The sequence below is a fragment of the Acinonyx jubatus genome, chromosome D2 (genome assembly GCF_027475565.1).
Source record: "Acinonyx jubatus isolate Ajub_Pintada_27869175 chromosome D2, VMU_Ajub_asm_v1.0, whole genome shotgun sequence".
Classification (NCBI taxonomy): Eukaryota; Metazoa; Chordata; class Mammalia; order Carnivora; family Felidae; genus Acinonyx; species Acinonyx jubatus.
Window position 1 is genome coordinate 2,671,793 of NC_069393.1, and position 26,049 is coordinate 2,697,841.

General features: G+C 42.8%; 1 protein-coding gene across 11 annotated transcripts in view; it reads left to right on the forward strand.

The window, feature by feature from the left end:
• The window catches only part of DISC1 (DISC1 scaffold protein), a 353,788-nt gene that overhangs the window by 58,504 nt on the left and 269,235 nt on the right, over positions 1 to 26,049 (forward strand). The window contains exon 5 of one of the 11 annotated variants that reach the window (XM_053207451.1): positions 25,304 to 25,357. The exons of the other annotated variants lie outside the window; for them this stretch is intronic. Within the exon in view, the coding sequence (XP_053063426.1) occupies positions 25,304 to 25,326 (23 nt within the window). The 3' untranslated portion in view covers positions 25,327 to 25,357. The remainder of the gene's footprint in view (positions 1 to 25,303; positions 25,358 to 26,049) is intronic. 11 annotated transcript variants of the gene reach the window in all.

Sequence of the window (26,049 nt, forward strand, 5' to 3'; positions counted from 1 at the left end):
GGGGTGGAGACACTGTTTCTAGTAAGTTTCCAAAGGATGCTGCGCAGTGGTCCAGAGAACCGCACCCGGAGTAGGGATGGACTACAAGGACGACATGGGGCCATTTTTAAAGACCCACCGAGCACTGTCCTTAGGATTTTCATCTCAGGTGTTTTATGGCCCGGGAGGGGAAATAGCACAGTACACAATAAGGGTAGTGAAGTTACACATAACCTGTCCCTTAAAATATAAACAGAAGGAGTTCCAAAAGGGGAGAAATTACTGCTGGTGGTGGGGTGGGTGCGGATCCAGCCCTGTGGAGAAGGTGATAGTGTAGACGCGCCTCGGAGGGTGTGGGGGATGCCATCTGAAAGAGCATTTTAGAGAACGCAGAGGGGTGTAAAAGCCACCGTCCAGCAGTTTGTCTGGACGTGACATGTGAAGTCGGCTGTTGTTGGAAATGGATCACTGCAGGGCCCAGTTGGAACAGTGCATGAACTGGCGCATAGTAGGTGATCACTAAATTCTCATAAACCAAGGGCCAAGTCATTAGGGAAGTTGGATTGATATTGAGGTGGAGAATTTGTTGTAATGAGATTTGTTGAAGTAGGATTTGAATGAGATTTCCTTTCTCACATGGCTTATCCAGGGGTTTAAGAATTGTGACTTTTCTTTATACTCAGCCTTTGCAGTCTGTGAGCGGACTCACTTCTGCCTCAGTGTTCGTGGCAGCTGTGGGGCTGTGCTCTGTCTCAGGGGAAGGGGGCTGCTGGAGTCTGAGAGGTTTGCCGGGAGAACCTGGAGGGCTCTTCTCTGGTTTTGTTGCCTTTCTCTCTTTCTTTCTAGTTTCACTCATAAAAATGACTTTGAATTCCAGAGAAAGGAGCACTTGGCACAGAATAGAAAGTTTCATGTTTTATCTCCTCAAAGTGCCAGCAAATTGACCTGCTGACGCCTTGTGGGGAAACCTCCAGGGCTCTAATTACATCTCTACTTCGCCTGGGAAGTAAAGTCAATAATTCCTTCTATTCTTGAATGGGGCCGGGAGGGCTTGGCAGGAAAAGAATAATACTATTTGGTACTTGCTTAGATTTTTTCTCCAGAGGCTCGAAATGCTTTACTGGTTTCATCCCGTTGGTGCTTGTCCCATGTCTGTGGTCAGCTGAGGGGTGAGCGTGGGACCTCAGAGTCCTTCAGAAGGAGTGAGTGCCGCCCGGAAATGGGAGATGGGGCTCAGGGTCTGTGACACGCTGGGAGGGGAAAAAGGAGAGCATGAACAATGACGTCCACTGTGGTTGATGTTCTAACTGTCCCTGCACCGACGTGACATGTGGTCTAGAACGTCCCCCCTGCCTGTGACCATGTTCACTGCTCATTTCTGAAGCAAATGGGGTGAGGTCGTGGGGAAGAAGGAGAAAAATTTTGGGAATTCGCCATTTCAGTGACTCACATCACTGTGATCTGTAGCACAGCTGGCTTTACCTGCTTGTTTAGGATTTCTTTCCTGGTGCGAAAAGCAGCCAGCACTGAATTGGTTCCTCTGTCCTTTGTCTCCACCAATGTCATTAGGACAAAACGAGAGTATGATGTGAGGCATGGAAGGAGGAATGATGACCGCAGAGGCCAAGCATAAAACCAGTCTAGACAGTACCCAGTTCTTGCCTCAATTGTCATAAACTTGGCTTTGCTTTCTTTAGCAAGATTGGTTTGTCCACAATTGCTCTTTGGTGACGGTGTGCAAATCATCCAAGCCGACAGCCCTGTCTGTTGGGGGGATCCCACTCTCTATCTCCTTTACGGTTTGGCATCTGAGTGGCTTCCTGGAGGTTTGTGCTTAGAACCAGAAGCCCCGCTTTGTCTTCTCTTAGCTGTAGAGGTGCCAGAGCCCTTTCAAAATGGCAGCTGGATGCCACTCGGGGGTCCCCAGAACAGGAAGGGCTACTCTTGGCACCCTGTGTTGTTCTGTGTCCCTGCTGAAAAGGTAGGCTGCATTTGGGGTCTGCTCAGAGACACGACTGGCGCTTGAAGATGTTTCCAGAGAAAAGAGCCACACTGAGCACACATGGGAATGAGAGTGCAGTTTCTGTCAGCGGTCCCCCTGCACATGCACTTCCTTTTCTCCCTGCACCCCAGGGTTTGGAAACACCCTCACTTGGCCTGCTATCTACCGGAGTCTGTCTCCATTGCTCTGGGGGGTGCTTGCAGGAAGTATCAGGAAAAGAAGCTAAGACAATGCAACCAAGTGAAATAAATGACATTTGGTACACATTCCTTTTCTGGGGTGTGTTTGTATGTGGTGTGTAATATTAATGTGCAGCTGTCCCACATCCTCTCCCAGCTGGGCACTTTCCCACACGCTGCTGATCACATCCCAGCATCACTGTGGGAGGAATCGGCACTGCCCCGAGTCTCCGGCCAGGCCACGGAAGCTGCTCGGAAGGGACTAGCCATGTGCTCCAGACACCCATCCCCTTTGCCTCCTGTCCTCGCTGGCTCTCCGAGCATTGTGTAATCCAGCATGGAAAACTGAGCTCTTGAGGAGTTGTGGGGACCGATCCTAGCCAGGAGGTTTCTGGGTTCTGGAATCTCTTATTTACATGACAACTAGGGAAGGAACAGAGGAGGGTTCCACGCTGGGATACAGGGGTGGGGGGGGGGGAAGACTTTCCATGATTTTATCTTAAAACATTAGGCTGTTAGGAAATTTGCACTTGAATTATTTCAATTTTAGTCTTCAACATTATCCTCACCAAAGTGGAACTTGTGTGTCTGCTTCCTCTTATTTTAAGTAGAAACTTAAAAATTGAAGGATGCCTGGGTGGCTCAGTTGGTTAAGCGTCCCACTCTTGATTTCAGCTCAGGTCATGATCTCACGGTTTGAGTTCGAGCCCCATGTCGGGCTCTGTGATGATGGTGAGGAGTCTGCTTGGGATTTTCTCTCTCTCCCTCTCTCTCGGCCCCTCCCCTGCACTCTCTCTTGAAAATAAATGAATTTTAAGAATTTTAATTCAAGAAAACTTAAAAATTGAGAGATGAGCTATTCATTAAAACATGTTGTAAACGAGAATGCGGACAAACGCCATTTACTTCACCTAGTTGCATTGTCTTAGCCTCTTTTTCTGTTGACAGAAGAGTTTATGACTCTGTAAATTAAGGGCCACAATCTCTGCCGGTATTGGCTTTCAGGTCACTGTTGGTATTTGCAGTTTGTGTGTTGGCATTTTTCATGAGTGCTAGGAACGTAGTACGTCGTGTAACACCTACTTCAGATGTGGTGAGCTTTGTGCACAGACCCGGATGGTCTACCTGTGTATGATAAGCTTCCCTCTCATATGTAGCACAGGATGTGGTTGATGGAGCAGGAAGGTGGGCAGAAGGCCCTCTTGTTTTTAGAAGACTGACTTTGAAGCTCCTCCCACAGGTTTTCCACGTTGCTGCTATCCTCCCAGAGTTGCTGAGAGGCTGGCTGGGATCCCAGGAGAGCAAGCTCCCCTGAGGGAATGTTCCATCTGGGCCCGAGGAACTCAGCTGCTCTGCAGGTGCCAGACAGGACCAAGCAGTGACTTAGATTGTCTGGGGACAGCTCACTGGGATAGAGTGATCATCTTGTCTGTGAGGGCACTTAGGGCTTCAGAAATGTCAACAATTTCACTTGATTTATTGCATGTTCAAGGAGTGCTTCACCTCTTTCTACAGATTGAGAAATGGGTAACAGGACTGGAAGGGGTGTCCGTTCCTATACAGACATTTGATAGAAAAGTTTAAAAAAAAAAGGCAGACTTTAGTGACTTAAGTGGGCTGATTATCCCTTTCCCTGTCTGCAAAGGAACCTGGCTATTATTGGTATCTTTTTTTGGTCTAAAACCCTGCAGATAGTTAAGAGCAGAGCCTGGCTTTTAGGCCAGTATATCACAGTACCTTTCCACATGAACAATTTTTTTACTGAGTTTTTTCCAGGTTCACCGTCCCATGGTGGACCAAAAGAAATGTGTACAGGATGTTAGCTTTTTTCTAGAAGAATGTTAGCTTATTTGGGATAAAATATAAATAATATGAATGTGTGAAATTTCAGTTAACATTAGAATTGATTGAGTGTGTGTGTGTGTGAGGGCTCTCTACTTTCAAGAGGAAGAGACCCAAGAAGCAGAGGAAGAGAGGACTTACAGTTTGGTGTGATGGTGCTGGGGTGGTGAGTGGGGTCAGGAGATCCAGAGTGCCAGGACCCTCACTTTTCTCTCTGCAGTTTGATTTAATCTCTCAAAACACTTGTTTCACTTACCTGTTGTTGCATATAGTAGGCTGAAAAATGGCCTCCAAAAGATATCCACACCGTAATTCCTGGAATTTGTAGATGTTACCTTATTTGGAAAAGGCTCTTTGCAGGCATGATTAAATCAATGATCTTGGGATGAGATTATCCTGGATTATTGGGGTAGGCCCTAAATGCTATCACATGTGTCCTGAAGAGAGAGGCAGAGGGGGGACTAGACTAGTAGAAGAAGAGGAGGTGATATGATCACAGAAGCAGACATTGGAGTGATGTGCCCACGAGACATAGAATGCTGGCAGACAACTGAAATTGGAAGAGGCAAGGAAAAGATTCTCCATGAGAGTCTGTAGAGGGAGTATGGCCTGGCAGACAACTTGATTTCAGCCCAATAAAACTGATTGCAGACTTATGGCCTCTATGAAACTATGAAAGAATGTGAAAGAATAAATTTGTCATTTTAAGCCTCTAAGTTTGCGGTTATTTTTTACATAGGAAACTAATATAGTGCATAACAAACCACCATAAAATTTAGTACTTAAAACAATGTCAGGGAGTGACATCAAGAAAATGGCAGAATAAGCAACTCCAAGCACTCATTTCCCTCATAGAAACATCAAAAGAGAAGTAGAAAGTGTCAGAACCAACATTTTCAGAACTCTGGAAAATACGCCAAGGTTTAGAGCAACCAAGCAAACATTGAACCAAGAAAAGGCAACTTGAAAATGATGGGAGAGCTTTGTGGCTCTTGCTCTTGTCCCAGCCCTTCTCAGGACAGCAGTGACCTTGGAGATAACAGCTCACATTCCTGGTGTGGGACTCTGGTCCTTGATTCCCAGGGAGCAAAGCAGACTTTACTTGAAAATTATTGCATGAGTCTGTTCTAACCTGTCTAGGGTTCCCTAAAGGACTGAAATCCAGTGTTTGTCTCTGTTTTGGCTAACTCAGGGCAGAGGCTGGAAAAATGGCAGACATTGCTTGAAAACACTGCCAGGTTAACTAACAAACTTCAAACACCTGGGAGAAAGGTCACTGGTTGTCTAAAGGCCAGGAGCAATAGCTGGGGCACATCTTTGGGAAATTCAGAAGTACCTGTGTATATAGGGAAATTTAGAAAACCACTTGCTTGCTCAGGGCAAGATACATGCTCGGAGAAGAGCATAGAAGACACTAAGCTTTCATCTAAGGATGATCCTGGGGCTCAGGGCAAGCCTGCTCAAGTGTTGAAAGAGTACTCCAGCACAGAACCAATCTGCAAAGACTGGAAGAGGAATTTGTTTGTTTTGGTGTCTCTGTGTGTGTTTCTTCTTTTTTGCTTTTTTCCCCCTTGGCTTTCTTTTCTGTTTTTTCTTTTTCTCCTGGCATTTGAAGAAATCGTTGTCTAAACACTGGCTGAACACTAGCTATAAGAACAGAGAATGCAGTGACCACACTCCTCAAGGAATAGTCTTTGCAAAAATAGTTTGGAAAAGTATCTAAACAGATGGACCACTTCAGCCTTCAAAAATGTTGATGACAACAAAACAAAAACAACAGAAAGCCCCACAAACTGGGGAGTTTGGAGAATCTGATTTCCAGAGTCACCACATTATAATATTCAAGTGTCCAGTTTTTAACAAAGCATCACAAGGCATACAAAGAAACAGAAACACATGGCCCACTGAAAGAGGCAAAATAAATGGACAGAAAACATCCCTGAAGAAGCCCAGACCTCAGACTTATTGAAGACCTTAAAAAAACTGTCTTAAAGATGTCCAAAGAGTTAAAGAAACATGGATGAAGAACTAAAGGAGATCAGAAAAACAATGTATGAACAAAATGAGAATACCAATAAAGAAATAGAAATTGTAACAAGGAATCAAATCTGGAGCTGAAAAGTATAACTAAAATAAAATATTCACTAGGAGGGTTCAACAATAGATCTGAGCAGGCAGAAAAACAATCAGCAAACTCAAGACACAACAATTGAAATAATTTAGTCTGAAGAGAAGAAAGAGAAAAGAATGAAGAAAATTAAAGATGGTCTCAGAGGCCACTGGGAGATTATCAAGCAGACCAACATATACCTATGGGAGTTCCAGGAGAAGAGAGAGAGGAGCAGGAGAATATTTGAAGAAATATTGGCTGACCACTTCCTGAATTTGGTGAGAGACATGAAACTACAAATTCAAGAGCTCAATGAACAACAAGTGAGGTAAACTGAAAGATACAGGGAAACACATAATCAAATTGTCAAAAGTAAAAGAGAATCTTGAAAGTAGCAAGAGAGAAGCAACTCATCACATACAAGGGATCCTCAATAAGACTGACAGCTATTTTTCTCATTACCATAGAGACCAGAAGGTGGAGGGAAGATATATTTAAAGTGTGGAAAGAAAAAAATTGGTGATCAAGAATTCTATACCCAGCAAAACTGTCATTCAAAAAAATGAGGGAGAGGGGAGCCTGGGTGGTTCAGTTGGGTAAGCATCCAACTTCAGCTCAGATCATAATCTTGAGGTTTGTGAGTTCAAGCCCCACGTCAGGCTCTGTGCTGACAGCTCAGAGCCTGGAGCTTGCTTCAGATTCTGTGTCTCCCTCTCTTTCTGCCCCTCCCCCACTCTCACTCTGTCCCTCTTTCTCTCAAAAATAAATAAACATTTAAAAAATGAGGGAAATAGTAAGAAATTTCCAGAAAACAAAAGCTAAAGGGGCTCATTACCACTAGACCTGCTCTGTAAGAAATGCCAATGGGTGTCCTTCAGGTTGAAATGAAAGGACATTAGAGAGTAAGTTGAAGCCATATGAGGAAATAAATAAGTCAGTAATGGTAAATAGATGAGCAAATATAAAAGCCAGTATTACTGTATTTTTTGTTTGCAATGCCACTTTTCATTTTCTACATGATGTAAAAAAATAAATGCATAAAATTTATAATTTATAAATTATAAACCTATGATACTGAGTGCACAGGGTAAAAAGATGTAATTTGTGATAGCAATAACAAAGGAGCTGTATAGGAGCAGAGTTTTTATATTCTATTGAAGGTAAGTTGATATCAATTCAAATCAGGTTGTTATAACTTTAGAGTGGCAAATATAATCCCCATGGCAACCACAAAGAAAATATCAAAAAAATATACACAAGAGGAATCAAAACAGTTTGGTACAAAAAAATCAATTAAACCCCAAAGAAGACAGTAATGGAGGCAATGAAGGACAAAAAAAAAAAAGACTTACAGAAAATGAATAAGAAAATGGCAGAACTATGTCCCTCTCTCTTTTTTTTTAAATTTTATTTATTTATTTTGTGAGAGAGAGGGTGCATGCTCCAGCATGGTAGGGGCAGAGAGAGAGGGAGAGAGACAAAGAGAAAGAGAGAGAGGGAGAGAGAGAGAGAATCCCAAGCAAGCTCTGCACCATCAGTGCAGAGCCTGATGTGGGGCTCGAACTCATGAACTGTGAGATCATAGCCTGAACTGAAGTTGGATGCTTCACTGACTGAGTCACCCAGGTGCCCTAGAACTATCTCCTTCTTTATCAGTAATTACTTTAAATGTAAATGGATTAAACTTTGTAATCAAGGGGTGCCTGGATGGCTCAGTTGGTTAAGTATCTGATTTCAGCTTAGGTCATGATCTTGCAGTTTGTGAGTTTGAGCCCTACATTGGGCTCTGCTGTCAGCTCAGAGCTCACTTTGGATCCTCTGTCTCCCTCTCTTTGACACCTCTTCTGCCCAAAAATTAAATAAATATTTAAAAAATTGTAATCAAAAGGTAGAGACTGACGGATAAAAAAATGATCCAACTATATACCATTTACAAAAGACTCACTTTAGACCCACTGACACAAATAGATTGATAGTCCATGCAAATGGTAACCAGAACAGAGCTGGGGTATCTATACTATTAGACAAAATAGACTTCAAGTAAAAAACTGTTATGAGACCAAAGAGGCACTATATTTTGATAAAAGCATCAATTCATCAAGAAGATACAATAATTTTAAGCATATATGCACCAAACAACAGAGCCCCCAAATATATGAAACAAATATTAACAGAATATGATTCTCCATTATAGTTGGAGACTTCAGTACACTACTTTTAATAATGCTGAGAACATCTGGACAATTGATAAGGGTATAGAGACTTGACTAACACTGTAAACCTTCTAGACTCAACAGACGTGTATAGAACACTCCAGCCAACAGCAGAATGCATTTTTCTCAAGTGCACATGGAACATTCTCCAAGATAGACCACATGTTGGGCCACAAATAAATCTCAATAAATTTAAAAAATTGTAATCATACAAAGTATCATTTCCAGCCACAATGCAATGAAGCTAGAACTGAAAACTGAAGGACAATTGGAAAACGTACAAAATATGTAGAAAACTAAGCAACACACTCTTAGAGAACCAATGGGTAAAAAAGACATCTCAAAAGAAATTAGAAAACATTTAGAGGTGAATGAAAAGGAAAACCCAACATCTCAGAACTCATGGGATACAACCAAGACAGTGCTCAGAGGAAAATTTATAGTTGTAAATACCTATATTAAAAAAGGAGAAAGATCTCAAAATCAATAACCCAACTTTACACACCGATGAGCTAGAAAAGAAAAGCAAACTAAACCCAAAGCTAGCAGTACGAAGTAAAGATTAGAGCTGAGATAAGTAAAATAGAAAATAGAAAACCAATAGAGAGAATCAATAAAACCAAAATTTAGTGCTTTAAAAATATCAACAAAATTGACAAAGAAAAAAAGAGAGAAAATGGGAACAACTAAAATTGAAAATGAGAACATTACTCCCAAATGTATGAAATAAAAATGAAAATTAGAGAATATTATGAATAATTGTATGTCAGCAAATTGGATAACCTGGATGAAATGGTCCAATTCTTAGAAAAGCACAAATTACCTACATTGACTGAAGAACGAGTCAAGAGACGGAATTAGTAATCAAAAACCTTCCAACAGAGAAAGGTCCAGGACCAGATGGCTTTACTGGTTAATACCATCAACCATTTAAGAGGAATTTAACACTAATCCTTCTTTAACTGTTATGAAGAATAGTAGAGGAGAGAACACTTCCTAACTCATTCTATGAGGCCAGCATTATCCTGATACCAAAGATGAAGTCATCACAAGAAAGAAAATTACAGATCAATATCACTTATAAATATGGATGCAAACATCCTTCACAATGTTGAGGTATGGATGCAAATCAAAACCATACCCACTAGGATGGCTACTATAAAAAAATGGTCAGTAACAAGTATTGGTGAGAATATGGAGAAATTGGAACTCTCATACACTGCTGTGGGAATGTAAAATGATGCAGTACTATTGAAAACAGTTCGGTGGTTCCTCAAGAAACTAAACATGTGCAAGCAATTCTACTCCTAAGTATTTTCCCAAAGCAATTGAAAGCAGGGACTCAAACAGATATTTGTATGCAAATGTTCATGCAGCATTACTCGCATTAGCCAAGGGGTAGCAACAAACCCAAATGTCCATCAGTAGATGAATGGATAAACAAATTGTGGTATGTCCACTACAAAGGAATACCATTCAACCGTAAAAAGGAATGAGGTCCTGATACATGCTACAACATAGATGAATTTTTTTTTTTTTTCTGGCATAGATGAATCTTAAAAACATTACATTCATAGGGTGCCTGGATCGCCCAGTTGGTTCAGCAGCCGACTCTTGATTTCAGCTCAGGTCATGATGTCACCATTTGCGAGTTCGAGCTCTGTGTTGGGCTCTGCACTGACAGTGTGGAGTCTGCTTGGGATTCTCTCTCTCCCCCCCGCCCCCCTCTGTCTCTACCCCACTTATGCTCTCTCTTTCTCTCAAAAATAAATAAACATTAAAAAACCATTATGTTCAGTGAAATAACCCAGACACAAAAGGACAAATATTGTGTGATTCCACTTACACGAAATACCTGGAATAGGCAAGTTCAGAAACAAAGTAGAATGGAAGTTAACAGGGATGGGGGAGGGGAATGGGTAGTTACTGCTTAATGGATGCACAGTTTCTGTTTGGGATTATAAAAGGTTTTAGACATGTTAAGTGGTGATGGTCACACAACATTGTGAATGTACTTAATGCCACTGAATTGTATATTTAAAAATGGTTAAATGGCAAATTTTGTATTATACGTATTTTACCACAATTAAGAAAATTAATGCAATGTGCCCAAACCCATTGAGTTGTATACTCTAAATGGGTGATTTCTATGGCATGTGAATTATACTCAATAAAACTGTGTAAGAAAAACAAGGACAATATTTATTTTGCTCATGAATCTGCATTTTGGGCAGGGCTGAGTGAGTGTAGCTTATCTCTACTCCAGGCGTCAACTGGGGTGGCTTGAAGGCTGGGGCCTGGAGTCACCTGCAGTGTTGGTCACTCAAGTGTCTGGTGGTTGATGCTGACTGTCTTGTGGGTACTTGGCTGGGTCTGGGACACCTGTAGCCTTTCCATGTGGCTGTTTGGCTTCCTCATTGTATGGTGATGACATCCTGAGGGACAGTTGGGCAAAAACTATTACTTCTTGTGGACTGACCTTGGAAGTCAGGCAGTGTTACTACTGCTGCATTTTACTCATTAGAAATAAGTCACTAAGGGTGATGTGACCCATGCTTGAGGGCAGAGCAATTCCCCATCTTTTGATGGGAGGAGTGGCAAAAGAACTTGTCGGTATCTTTTTGAAACCACCACAGACTGCCCTTTATTCTTGTGTGTTTTTACATTCTTTCCACATCCAAAATATCCTCATCCACTCTCAAAGCCCCTCAACAGCCACATATGATGGCATCAGGTTCAGGGTGGATGTCCAGGAGCTCCATGTGTAATTCACGGGGAGCTGCAGGTGAGGGTCCCAGGGTGGGATTCTCCGAGCACAGCTTCTTGGGTACAGTTTCTCTCGATGATCGCTCAGAACACTTATGTTCTGAAGCTACAGCTTGTCACCCCCCACAGTCCCAACATAGGATGGTGGGACAAGTGTGGGATCACTGCTATAGATACGTGTTCAGAAAGGGGGGATGTGGGGGCCACACGGCAGCCATGGGTCCACGGCGATTCTGAAATCCAGCTGGGCTTCTGTTGCCAGTTTCTTGTTTAGGGTTTATCCCTACTGCCTGGCAGTGATTTTCCGTGGTTTCCCTCGGCTCTGACCCGTGGGCTCCTGGTTCTACACCCTGAGTCACCCTTCCTTGTCCATAAGCAATAGCCTGAATTTGGAGCCAAGTAATTTTCTCAGCCTGCTTTCCACCCATACAAGTTTGGGGGCCTAAATGCCTTTTTTCATCTCGTACTTTCCTTGTTCTCTCCAACTTGCCATGATTCTTTGAAAAATGTTTTGGATTTCATATGAATCAATTTATAATCCACTTTATCAGACAAAAGCTATGCCCACAGATCTCTTCAAGAATAGCCTCTTTTTCAGGCTCCCTGTAAGGTTTGCAGGAGGTGAGGCAGTGGGAACAATGCTCCTAAGATTCTTGCAGGGCTGTTTGACTGTTTGAAAGGGTCTGTGATCTTTCTGAGATCTTAGAAAGGGTTTTACAGTTTACGTCCTTGGCCTCATGTCTTAACCATATTTTCCGGCAGCACTCTGGGGTTGCTCTTTGCCTGGGAGCTGTTTTTAGCCTTGTTTGTCATCTGATGAAGCTGGGGATCAGGACCAGTGTTAATTTCAAGCCCAGCAAGTCCTGACTTCTTTATAGGAAGTGGTTTCCTTTGCTTCTTTCTCTGTTCTCACACCGTACTGTGGGTAGTAAGGAGAAGCCAGGTGGTCGCTTCAGCCCCCTGCCTGGAAATCTCCCTAGCCAGACTACCCAGCTCAGTGGATACACTTTCTATTTTCTGTGTCAGTGTCACTTTCGGGGACAGTGCTTTCAAACTTAGGTTCTTTGTTCCAGCTTCTGGTAACATTTTCCTCTGTCTCCTTGATGTCCTCACCCCCCCCCCCCCCCCCCCAGCCTCCTCAAGATCAATCTAACTCTTCTCCTGTGTCGTTAGGGTCCTTCCAGCTTCCCAAACCTATGGCCCAGTCCCAAATCCGTGGCCACGTGTTTTGGGTTTTGTCATGGCAGAACCCCACTAAGGCACCAAAATCTGTTCCTGTTATCTGTTGCTTTGTAGCAAATGACCCCTATCAGGCTTAGGGGCTTATCAAAATGACAACATTTATTGTGCTCAGAATAATCTATAATTTGGGGAAAATCTCAGCAGAGATAGCTCTTTTTTTCTCCATTTGGCCTTAGCCGGGCAGCTCACAGAATGAGTGAGGCCTGGGGTCATCTGAAGGCCCGCTCTCATGTCGGGTAGTTGATGCCTGTCAGCTGGGTTGTGGCTGGACTGCCCATTTGTGGCCTTCCCGTGGGGCTGCTTGTCTTCCTTACAGCGTGATGGTGAGTGTCCTGGGGGTGGGGAACAGGGGAGGGAGGCGGAAGAAAGTCTGTTGTCTTTTATGATTTCATGTAGAAAATTGTGTGGTGTTAATTCCACCACATCCTGTTCACTTGAAGCAAGTCACCAAAGTTAGCCCATCTTCAAGCAGAGAAGAGTTAGGCCAATGTTTTGTTTTTGTTTTTGTTTTAAATATATGTATATTTAACATTTATTTTTGAGAGAGAGAGAGACAGGGTGCTAGTGATGGAGGGGAAGAGAGAAGGAGACACAGAATCTGAAACAGGCTCCAGGCTCTAGCTGTCAGCACAGAGCCCAACGTGGGGCTCGAACTCACAAACTGTGAGGTGATGACCTGAGCCAGAATCGGACGCTCACCTGCCCGAGCCACCCAGGCGCCCCTGGACAGAGGAATGTTTTAAGGCGAGCATACCAGTTTACTCCACCTGGCAGTTCAAGACTTGTGTACTAACAGCACCATGACTTGAGAAGAAAGGAGACTTCCCTCCGCGGCTCCAGTTTGAAAACTTTCAGGGCGGGCTTGGGACAGGTGCCAACTCCTTGGACCAGTTGCTGTAGCTAAAGGGGTGAGGTGGTGCAATTAGCCAAGTTGTGTTTACCTGTCTGTCTCTGTGATGAGGTGGGTACATCTGTTATGAGAAGGTGAGGGAGCTGGGGCCAAGCAGATAAAAATAGTAGCCTAGTGAAGCACACACACGCATGAAGTAATTAAGAATGGTTGAGAACAACGTATGAATTTCAAAATGAGGGATGCTAAAAATATACAAGAAGACTAACATGGAAACGCTCTGTACAGAGTTTATTCATTTAGTCAGGAAACACTTATTGAATGCCTGCTGTTTCTAAGCACTCTGCTGGATGATGGGAAGCCGTGGTGAATTAATACAGTCCTTCCCCTCCCAAAACCTGCTCTCACATATTAGTTTGAAGTTGCCTTTTATTTAGAGACTTTCCAGAGACTTTTGTCCTAATCCTCCCTAGGGAGCAAAGTAACCTTTGATGTGTCTCTGACTGTGGTGACATTTAGGGGGGCTTTGTGTGTTAGGTTAAGAAAAAGTTCAATCCATCACTTGGTTATTATGGGGCTGATTGGCCCAATGTCCTGGCAGTGAATTGACCGATTGATGAATTCAATTGGCGGGATTAACCCTTCTATTTCAACATGAAGTGACAATTAGAAATAATTAACTCCTGTTCAAACTGGGATAGTCAGTGCTTAAAAATACCTTTTAGCAAGCTGTGAAAGATTTAACAGGTGTTTATTTACATATTCAGTTCTAATTTTCCGTATGTTTTTAGTTGAGGTAGAATTTACATACAGTGAACTGTGAAATGTTTAATAACCCCCTGTGTACCTCTGGGTGAGGTCAGCTCAGCAGGCAGAAGGGAGAGTCCCAGGACTAGATAAGGAGACTCAGTGCCAGTGTGGCAGTGCCTCTTTGTCCTGTAACGTGTCCTTGAACACCAGTTTGCTCCTGGGTAAGCGAGGAGTGAGAATACCTATCCTTCTGTGTGGGTGGAAGGTTAAATGTGGTCATGGTGTATGTGAGGTGCTTCGTGCACAGGTGTGAAAATGCTGAGGTGGGGCTTCTTCTGAACAATGTCTACCAGCAGTTAGCATCTGTACCTGCAAAGAAGATAGAATGATCTGGCTTCTTATTTTCTGTCTGTCAATAAGAAGCTTATTGGCACCTAGCCTGATTTCTTTCCAGCTGCAAAAAATTCAGAAATGAGGTAAAGCAATATATATTAAAACATGCAAATTATAATGAGGCATTTAAGGCTTGACTACTCTTCACATCTTCCTGTGACAAAGTATTTTTCTTCTCGGTGGTAAATCTCATGACCTTGAATCTCATTCTCTGCCTCATTCTCTGTTGCATGACATTGGATGACATTGAGGAAATGAGTTTGAAACTCTGCTTGGGCTTTGGAAAATTGTGTGTCCTGGTTTTGAGGGTGGATGGAAAAAAAATAGAAGAGGAGGAAATGGAGACATAAATGGAGGGTGAAGACAAGGGGAATTGAAGGGAGGTTGATTTTGTGCTCTGGTCATTTTTTCTGTGGGTCTCTGCTGCTTTGTGACCTGTACCTTCTTGAGCAGAGAGGGTTAAGGTTCAATTCCCAGACAACTATTTAATCCATCCACTTAAAACGGTCATTTACAAATGTGGTGTCCATTTCCTCTGCATAATGGCCATGATATGGTGCCCCTGCCCCTACTTGGGGCTCCTTGCACTGGTGATTTATCATGGGACAGCTAATCTGTTTTTATAAACTGCCCAGGCACTTAATTAAATCTGGCATCCTGTCTCATGTGAAACTGACAGCAAATTTCCTACCTGCACATCCTCGATGATAGAGGGTCGCACCAGAAGAGAACCTTGAGTGGCCGTTCCCTCCAGATTTAACAAGCACTGCAGCCTGTCGTCTGCTGCTCCTGCTTCCAAATCAACAAGGGCTGAAAGCATGGCGTGAATATATCAGCTGCTCTGGAGGCCCTGCTTTTGCAGATGAATCGTGACCCACTCTGAACAAAAGTTACATCGGGAAATTTGAGTACGTTTCCTATGAGACATGGAAACAAAAATCTTTGTTTACCAAGGTCTTCAGTTGGAAGGGGGCAGACGCTGTGCCGAACCAAAGAGTATCCCATGGGTTCTGAGTAGAAAGCTCTAGGGACAATCTTGACCTTTACTTTGGGGCTGGTGGCTGGGGGTCATGACCAGGAGCCTTGACACAGTTTTGAATCAGCTCTGCCTGGTGCGTCTGCCTCCTTGAGCCATTAGTGTGAATCGTGCATTGGCCTTTTGGTCTTGTTTCAGTGAGGAAAGACAGACCAAATGGGACAAAGTGGCAAGGCACTTATTCAGTGTGGGGACTGAGTGGCATCGTAAAATAAAGTGGTGAAGGGAGAGAGTATCTCGGCAACCTCCTGAGACGATCTCAGCCAAAGTCTCTGAACCCCACAACCTGAACACCTCTCAGTTCTGCGTGTTCTGTGAGCACATTGACCTCACAGTTCTGTGCACCGCCCCCTTCCCCCCCCGCCCATACTTTGTTTGCCTGCTCATTCTAGCCTGAAAGTGGTTTTCAGTATACCTTTGTTTCCTGACAGTCAGATCTCTCCATTAATAAGGGAAAGGGGGGGCATCTGAGTGGCTCAGTTGGTTAAGCGTCCAACTCTAGATTTTGGCTCAGGTCATGATCTCGTGGTCCGTGAGTTAGAGCCCTGCATCAGGCTCCATGCTGGCAGTGTGGAGCCTGCTTGGGATTCTCTCTCTCTCCCTCTCTCTCCCTCTCTCTCCCTCTCTCTCTCTCTCTCCCTCTCTCTCCCCCTCTTTCCCCCTCGCCAGCTCGCGCGCTCTCTCTCTGTCTCAAAGTAAATAAACTTTAAAGAAAAAATAAGGGAAAGGACTTGGAGATGTGACATCACTTTCCCCTCAATACTTAGATGTAGAATGTAAGATCCATCCCTTCCTCTATAAGTTCTTGATCTCTGGCACAGCCCAACTCCTCTTGTTCTGGTTCCTGCTGCAGTGAATGGGGCCAAGCAAGAAAAACTGGGAGTCATGCTGGACACTCCCCCCCTGGACTTTGAGCCACTGTATCTTTTAGATTTCATCCCCTAAATATCTCCTCCTTCTGTCCTCAGATCTCACCAGTTGTTGCCTGGACTGTAGTCTCTTAAAGGGTCCCTGCTTCCATTTTTGCCCTGCTCCGATCCATATTTCACCTTGTAACCAGTCTTCCTTGTCAAAAGCATATAGGGTCACGTTTCCATTTCACATCTCTCCATGATGGACATTTTCAGGATAACTGGTAAACTTAGCCCACAGTAACCCTGTCTCACCCTGGCCCTGGCGTAGCTCATTGATTTCTTTTCTTGCCACTCCTTTCCCTTTCTTTCTAATGCTTCAGTAGTTCCTGAAGGCAGAATGTCTGTTCCCGATCAGTTTACACCTCTTCCCACATTGCCTCCCTCCTTCTCCTTCTTAGATCTTATTAGACCATCAAGACTTGATTTCAGTGCTCCTTCTTTTGGGTTCTCTGCATGTTTCCCTAGCCTCATCCATATTATGTTCTAATATAGTTGTTGGCTGTCCTCTTGGCTGAACCGTAAGCTGTCTGAGGGAGAGAATGAAACCTTGTCTGATTTTATCTCCGGCATCTAGCATAGTGCCTGGTCAAAGTTGACTTTTTTTTTCTTCTAATGTCTATTTATTTTTGAGAGAGAGAGACAGAGTGCAAGTGGGGGAGAGGCAGAGAGAGAGAGGGAGATACAGAATCCGAAGCAGGCTCCAGGCTCTGAGCTATCAGAACAGAGCCTGATATAGGGCTCAAACTCCCGAACCATGAGATCATGACCTGAGCCAAAGTTGGCCACTTAACTGACTGAGCCACCCAGGTGCCCCTCAAAGTCGACTCTTAAGAAATGGTTGTTGAATGAACAAAGGAAAGATCAAACTACATCCCATCTACAAATAACAATTGTAATCTTTATCTTGTTATTAATAGTAAGTCTACTAACATAAAGTCACAGAGTAACCTAGTCATAAAGTATTAGTGCCTTTCAGGTCAACATAGTTAAAAACCTGACAACGAAGTTAGGTTCTTCCATTTACTAGCTGTTTAAGCTTGGAAAATTACATAATCTTCCAAAGCTTTGCTTTTTCCCACCTGTACAATGGGTATCAGAGTTGTTTTGAGAATTAAATGAGGTGGTGTATGCTAATTATTAGTGTTATATAAAATGCTGAATGAATGTCAGTTACTACAATTACAATCGGCAGTAAACTATTTAGATATTTAGGTATTATGAGTCTATACAGATAGTGTTTTAGACCTGCCATCTTTGTGTTTTTCTGTTCTAATTTGTTTGTAAACAAGTTATTGTCAGAGCAGCAGCTGGAAATACCCTGGATTGCCTAGTTTAATACATTTTGAGAGCAGAGAGAAATCAGAAAGCCCATACATAGCAGAGGGACTTTTTAATATTTCACAGTAGACAAACAAAGTTATTTTCCGTCATGGCAATGTATTGGGTGGAATGACCTTTATCAGTTGATGACAGTGATGGAGCAGAAGGGACAGTTTTCCACTTGACCTTTATACAATGTGCCAGCTTGTCTCCTAACACAAAATAAGTTACAATTGACAGGCTTGATAGAACAGTAACCTGACAGAAGCTTATTGTTTGGAAGGAGACAGTCACTCTCGCAGCCCCCATTTGCTATAGAACGTGGTGACTTTCATATCCCCAGGGGTGCCTTAGAAATGAGTACTACCTAAGTCAGTGCCAGAACATTTAGTGTAATTAGTTCCTCTGGGAGTTTGTTTTTAAATGAGATTTGTTCATAATGAATGTTTATTGCCATGGACTTGATTACTCTGCACGGACCAGACTATATTCTTTCAACTTTTCTTTGTTAGCTCTCTTTCTCTCCTCTTTGCCAAAACATCACAGAATGTTTTCTGCACATCTTTCTTCTATTGCTTCATTATTGCCTTTCCATAAACTTTACTATTCCCTTTAGTTTTCTGCGGCGGGGCATTTTCCCTTGAGGCTTTCCTCCATGAGGGCTAACATGTGAACTTTGCAAGTTTACTACTTTTCCTAGGTACTGGTGGTGCAGAAGTGGCTTTGAGAAGCAGGGAGGGAATGTGTTGCAGTTCAGCCTTGCAGGCCAAGTGGGGGAAATGGCTGCGGAGGGTCAGTTGATCTGGGTTGTAGCCTTACTTCTGACACTAAGTGCATGGACAGTCACAGGTGATGTACTTCTCTTTAGGATGTCAGAGGAGGGATTACATTTTTATTTGGAGGAGATGGAAAACTGGTAGCCCCATCATGAACGTTACAGGTAGAAAATGGGCATGTCATTCTGGGACTTTTCCCAGAGCCAGATCTGTGATGTGACAGATCCTGGCTTCATCTGCTAAATGGGTACGGTAACATCTGCCCTATCCACCTTGCTGGGTTCATGTGAGAAACAAAGGAAATATTAAATATGGAAGGTGTCCTGGTTGGAAGAACTCTGGCTAGGCCTGTCTCTGGCTGGAGAGTAGTGGATTATGCTTTCTGCCCTTTAGACTTTTCCATACTACACATTAAAAAAGAAAAAGAAAAAGATAAAAAAAAATAGGAAAAATCAGAAAGAAATATACAAAAAAAAAAAAAAAGCTTTCCGAAAATGAGAAATCTAATAAAGCCCTCAGTACCATAGCTGAGGATTTGGCCTCGTGTTCCGAGTAAGTAAATCTCACTGAGATTAATATTTTATGCATTTCTGTGGAATCAGCAATTCACTCGCATGTCTGAAACCGGAGTCTGTCCCTAGCAAAACAGAGGGTGAAGATGCACATCTTCTCTTTTTCTTGAAGACCTTATAGGACGAGCTGTTCCCTTTCGTCACGTGGACTCGGGACAATAACACAAAGTTGGCAGCTTGCGGTTGGCAGTGCTTATAGCTCCTCAACACTTTGAATCTGTGTATTTTTTCCAAATGCCGGCAGACTGATGGTCACACTGTGTTCTGGGGGGATCACGGGGATCCTTAGGGGAGCTGGAAGGGAACACCATCCCCAGTCTCAGAGGGTCTTGGCTTTTATCGGTTGTTAGTACCCAGTGAGACTGCATCTCCAGAGGGTTCCGTTGCTAAGCAAAACAGCAGCAGCAACGCCAAAGTACTCGAAAAGTTTGCCATAAGGCTTAAAGATGATACCTGAGAAACTCTGAAACTGTATTGAGAGGAAGGAAGAGAATCCTTCCAAACCCAGGTTTCTTCTTCATATTGAATGGAGGCTTGACGTTTGAGTGGCCACAACCACAGCACGCTAGACGTGGATAGCCTACGAGGACGACGGCATTGACCTCTGCTCAGGTCCTGAATGCTGAGGACAGGATTGCCCAACGCGCTTAACTATGAAACAGAACCTCCCAGTCATCCCCATGGGGGTGGGTGCTTCTGATGAGCTCACGTGAGGGTGGTTTTCCAGCAGGAACAGCAGTGTGCTTCAAACACAGTTAGTCCCAGTCAGGGGTCTTCTTCTGTGTCCATTCCACTTAGTGGTGTTCATTTTCTTCTCGGCAGCTGGAACCAATTGCTTTGGATCCACCACGGAAACCTCAACATCCTGAACAAAACTCCTATTAATGAAACTCCCTGGGTTTAAATAAAACAAAACAAATAGATACTGACACAGAGCCAGCTAATTCGTCTTTAGACATAATGAAAAGAAAAAGAGGAGTCAGGTGGAAGAATGTGCCCATTTAAGATAGGGTGGCATCTCCTCTCTCTCTCTCTCTCTCTCTCTCTCTCTCTCTCTCTCTCTCTTTCAGGATACCAGTTGTTTGGATGCTGGCCACGGGCTTGAGAAAAGTCAGCTGGGCACCGTCAGGCCTGTCCCAGTAATGTCCCCACTCTCTATCATGGCATGAAAAAACCACTATTGTTTGACATCTGTGTTCGAACAGTTAGATTTTGGTAGGAAAAAAACCCCACCCAAAAATGACTGCAAAAATATGCTACGATTAGTGTCAGTCGTGAGAATTCAACTTTTGGGGACTTGAGGACCGTAACTAAGCACGCATCTCCCCCCGCCCCTGCCTCAGTGACAGTACGTACTAATTGCAGGTACAACATCTGGGCAAGAATTTGCTTGCCCTGCAAACCCAGGTCCGTAACATGATGACAGTCCTCGTCCCTCCCTTCCAGAATTGTTGCTGAGAAGTCGGACGCACTGGCTGTGGACTTTCTCTTGTTACGCAGCTTCTTTCCGTCCTGGTTTAAGTGACAGGCATTGCTTTTGTGCAGTCCAACACCTCCATCAAAGGTTAAATTTCTTTCTTTCTTTTTTTAATATTTAATTATTTTTGAGAGACAGAGAGAGAGACACAAGCCAGGGAAGCGCAGAGGAGAGAGAGAGAGAGAGAGAGAGAGAGAGAGAGATGGAATCCACAGCAGGCTCCAGCAGGGGCCAGGTCCTGTAGGTTGATGGCATCCCTCCAACATGCATTCAGGCCAAAACAATTCTGAAAAAAAATTTTTTTTTCAACGTTTATTTATTTTTGGGACAGAGAGAGACAGAGCATGAATGGGGGAGGGGCAGAGAGAGAGGGAGACACAGAATCGGAAACAGGCTCCAGGCTCTGAGCCATCAGCCCAGAGCCTGACGCGGGGCTCGAACTCCCGGACCACGAGATCGTGACCTGGCTGAAGTCGGACGCTTAACCGACTGCGCCACCCAGGCACCCCTAAAACAATTCTGTAAGTAGCCAGCATGATGTGGTCACAAGTCATGCTACTCTGCTGCTTTGTCCTCATTCAGGAGGTGGCTTTAGAATACCAGGAGAACGGAAACGGAAGGACCGCATAATCCTTCTGGAAATATCACAGACCTATCCTTCCCTCGCCTTTGATAGATAAGGGTGAACAGTGAGATCTCACCCTCCTTGCAAGAATTTTGTGTGCACCTGTTCAGGATTGCTAATTAAGGGAGGACTTTCAACCTTAATAGAATCAACCAAGGAGTAGAGCTGGCATTATAATGCAGTCACTACTTAGTAGTTAATGATATTATAATTTCTTTTCATGAAAACACCAGTGCATTGGTGCCTGTTACCACTTGCTTGCTGCTGCCTGCAAAATAATAAAGTGGGTGAGCACATAGCACAAGATTATCATGGGAAACTCAGAAACTCTTCATTACACCCAAGTCTGAAAGGTTTTTTTGTTTGTTTGTCTCTTTTCTTCATGGATACCAGTGTTCTCACTGTAATATGTATATATGTATGTATGATGTATGTATGTACGTATGTATGTATGTATGTATGTATTTATTTATTTATTTATTTTAGAGAGAGAGATAGAGCATGAGGAAGGGAGAGGGGCAGGGGAAGAGAGAGAGAGAGAGAGAGAGAGAGAGAGAGAGAGAGAGAGAGAGAATCTTAAGCAGGAGAGCCTGACTCAGGGTTCAATCCCACGACCCGCGATCATGACCTGAGCTGAAATCAAGAGTCAGACGCTCAACCTACTGAGGCTCCCAGGGACCCCCGACTGCTGAGTTTTAAAGAGATTTAGTCTGAGTTGAATTAAATCTGAATCAACAAGGTAGTGCTGTCAGAGTCGCTTTCACTTTTGCAACAAGTCTGCCACTTGTATTTTTCACAACTGTTCACGGGCATTTTTCACTTTCACCACAATTTGGTGGCAGAAATTGGACTAGTATTCTCATTCCTAAAATAAGGAAACTGAGTCGTAAGGAGGCTACATAGTCTCAAGGTTACAAAGTTGTCCCCAGTGAATCCAGGACTAAAATCTGGATCTCTAGATCCTTTAAGCAAAGAAATCAATTTAAAATGTTGATTTTCTTCCTGTACCAGAGGCTCATACATGCAGAGAAAAGAATCACATCACTTTCCTCTCCATTGTTTATGTGATTTTTTTAAATACATACTTAGATATTTATTTTCAGGATAACATCTTATACAATCTGTGATGTTTATCTTTAAGATTCTAGTTTTAACAATTATAAAGCCAAGATTTATTTTGGCCGCATGCATATATCACTCCTCACTCGTTCCATAAATCCTGGTTAAGTGCCTTTTATAGCACACACTACATTAGGTACTGGGGAGACAGTGATCGACAAGGCAACATTGTCTTCTGCCTTCAGAAACCTCTGGCACAGTCTTCCTGCTGTGGGATAGCACTTTCTGTGAGTGCGCATCTGGGCCCAGAAGTTAGACTTTTCCACCAAGTGTCTGTTACTCTTATCGTTATTGTTAAAAAAATTTTTTTTTTTGTAGCTCAGGGGTTTTGGAGCTCTGTCTTTGGAGTTATGCTTAATTGAGAGTCCTAAATGCCGTCTGAAACCACATGGGGAATTCAGTTAGTTCTGTAAAGGACCTGAGGTGTTTCTCGTGTCTGCTTTCTGTTACTATTACATTCCTGCTCTGGGAAAGTGTTCCCACTAACTCCAGTTTTGTTTCTAATATCTGCACGGTATCTTAGGACTCTGGGAAGATACTCTTACAACTAGTCCTGCAGAGATTTCTAATTTCTTTAGCTTCTTACTATTTTATAGAGGCGTTGCTTGAAACTAGTACATATGCAGCTTCCCAGCATGCTAAAAGCATTGCTCTTTATTAGTCATTCTTATCATTGGCTGCTGTTTTGTGATTTCTCTCTATTAACATCGCCTTTGAATTGAAGGTCACTGTTTTATTTGCATTGTGGTGCTTCTGCCAAAATAAAACAGCTTAATTCTACTTTGTTCTAAGGAACTAGTATCCTAGTATGCTTTATTCCTTCTGATTGGATTTCATCCTAATGGGAATGGCTCAGGCTAGTGGAAATAATTTATTCAATCTTCTTAGTTTTTTTTTTTTTTTTTTTTTTTTTTTAGAATATGCCGTTTTACCTAGATCCCTTTATGCCACTCAAAGAATTTAAGCTGTTCGTGTTGCCGTGTTGTTAGAGATCAATTTAGTACGATCCTCTTGGCACTGAGCATTACACTGGTGTGTTCTATTTGTCTGTTGCAGAAAGGGTATGCACATCAATGTGGTTTGCATTACCTTTTTAAAAATAATGATGGTAGCGGTTGCTCGACAGTGAACTCCTAATGTCCTGAATTCCATTAGAGACAAATGTGTTAAAAGATCTTCTACAAAAAACAATTAAGTCTTAAAAGACTGCAGGCTGTGGTGGTTGCCATTACAACAGAAGAGAGCCTGTGGTTTTTGAGCACTGACAAACAGATGTGTCCGGCTGATTTTTTATGAAAACACCAGCAGAGCAAATTACTCATGAAAAGTCCATTCATGGGAACTAATTGAATGCCACGTCCAGTTTAATAATGAAAACTGAGTGCAACCAAAGCCAGGAGAGGGAAATAATGAATAGGCATTTGAATCCTTCCATTTGTATGACTTCTAAAAATAGCCTCAGTGCCAATAGTACGTTCTCATGTCCGAGAGGCACATCAATCTATTAAATGGCCCAAAGCTCTTTAACATACATGGAGAAAGATAAAGCAGCCCTTGAGGGAGAAACTCAAAAGTGACCATTTGGATCTTCAGTAGTGTCGTTTTACAAGGTTACGAGTGATGTGGAAAAGGTCCGAGAATCATTGGCCGGATCTTTAAGTTGTTTCCTGGCTTGCCAGAAATTTTCCTTGGCCAGTCAGTGTGCTGTACGAACTATTCTTTTTGATTTCTGTCTTAACTAGACTATACCTAATAAGCTTCAATATTCAGTGTACGGAGCTGGTTCATTTATCAGCCATGCATCTAGAGTGCTAAGTGACTTAGTAATTGCCTACGTGATTAACCCATTTCAGTAATGACTGATCATATATCCAAATTCAATTAAAATAATGAACATGACATAAAAAATAGTTTCTTGTGGGAGGATCTGCCATTACATGTTCAACAAGAGTTTCTCTTTCAGAGCTTACACAGTTTGAAGTGGCTGAAAAACAAATCACACTCAAGTATTTGACTTCATAGTCCATGCTGGTTGACCCCGTGAAGGAAACCTACTTGCTATTGCCTGAATGTACTGGCTGATGATTGCCTTTTATTTCTAAAAGTGGATTTTCTTTCGCTAGTCATTAAAGCAACACATGATCATTGTAAAAACATGTAGAAAGTTCAGAAATATAAATAAAAGAAAAAATCATCTTTATTTGCGTGGCACAGATAGGGCCACTGTTAATGTTACGTCCTTTCTGACTTTTCTTCGTTGTGCTGTTGAGTGGCTTTTCGTCTCTTGTCCTTTCTCTTGGGTTCTCTGCATTGTAACCATTTGGAAATGATCTAAAGAATGTTTCTCCTTCTTGGGGAAGTGCTTTCAGTTCCTATCTCCTAATAAGCAGCAGGTGATGGCAGTGGTGGTAGGAGTTGGTGGGGTGCTGGTGGAGAAAGTGGGGGTGCTGGTAGAGGCGGTGGGGGGCTGGAGGGGAGGAGACGGTGGGAGTAATGCTGGGGGATGGTGGGTGCCTTCTCTGGCACTTACAAAGAAGCAGACAGCTGACAATTGCCAGTAGGGAGGGTCAGCCAGCCCAGATTCTGAGCCATGAAAATGGACCACATGTATACCGTGATCTGGTTTTCCACAGTACCTATGAAAACATACTTTAGGGAAGGTTTTTAATAGTTCTAAAAATATGAAGCCTCTATAAAAGGTAACTGGCCAACTTTGGTTGGTCAGTTACTTTCCTCTAAGACATTCGGTGATTGACATTTGATGAAAGAAACATTTTCCTATACTTTTAGTTTTAGGAGTTGAGGCAGAGAGTATTCCAGAGTGATCCATACCCAACCACCCTTTCAGAAACTCATGATTCTAAGGAATTTTGTATGTTTTCTGATGTGTCTGAATACTGCAACTTTAAGCATTATTTGTTTACACCCTTAAACACACTCTTCTACACACACACACACACACACACACACACACACACACAGAGCTTGCTGGTCATATGACCCACCCAAGACCTGGGGAAGTCCCTGGACTTTTCATTACTTTTGTTATTTTGATCCCTCACAATTTATTTTGCTTGGTAAATTCTTGCTGAGAAAGAACAGATGTTTCAAACCAAACTGTCTACTGAAATATTTCAGGGCCAGTCAACAAATGTGTATGAAGAACAAGGCGATAGGCTAAGTGCTGAGCAGGTGAGTATCGTGGCAGAGTATTGCTTGTCTTGCAACATTTTTCTGTCTCCCCCAAAGGTTTGTTTTTCCTTTCATCCCACAACCAAAGTGATTTCTCAGTCGTCTTTCCTCACGCCGGCCGGCTTAAAATATAACATTTCTAGAAATCCTCTTTGGCGTACCCTGAAAAGATTGGTGGCCCAGGGAAACGAAGCTTACCCTAAGCAGTTTAGCCTTAAGAATTTGAGGAACCGAATCTCTATTTTTATGCAGAAATCAAAGGGTAGCACAAGGAATCAGTAGGCTATTTTTAAAAATATACTACTTTTCTAAATAATAAATGACCCAAGATTTTATGGCTGATTTTGTAAGAAAAGAAATTGAAAGAAAGTCACTGACAGTCTCACTGACAAAACTCTTAGTTCTGCCTCTTTCTTTCTTTCTTTCTTTCTTTCTTTCTTTCTTTCTTTCTTTCTTTCTTTCTTTCTTTCTTTCTAAACATACTGGTAATCGTAAAAGTACAGGTAACATCTACATATAATCTTGTATCTTGCTTTTCTCTTGTAATGTTCAAATATTTCCCCTTAGTTTTTCTAACCGGGTTTTGATTCGCCACATATCCGAGTGGGTATGCCCTTATTTATCTAACCATTTCCCTTACATTGGATCTGAGGCTGTTTCCGCTTTTTGCCAGTTTGTTACTTTGTGTCAGC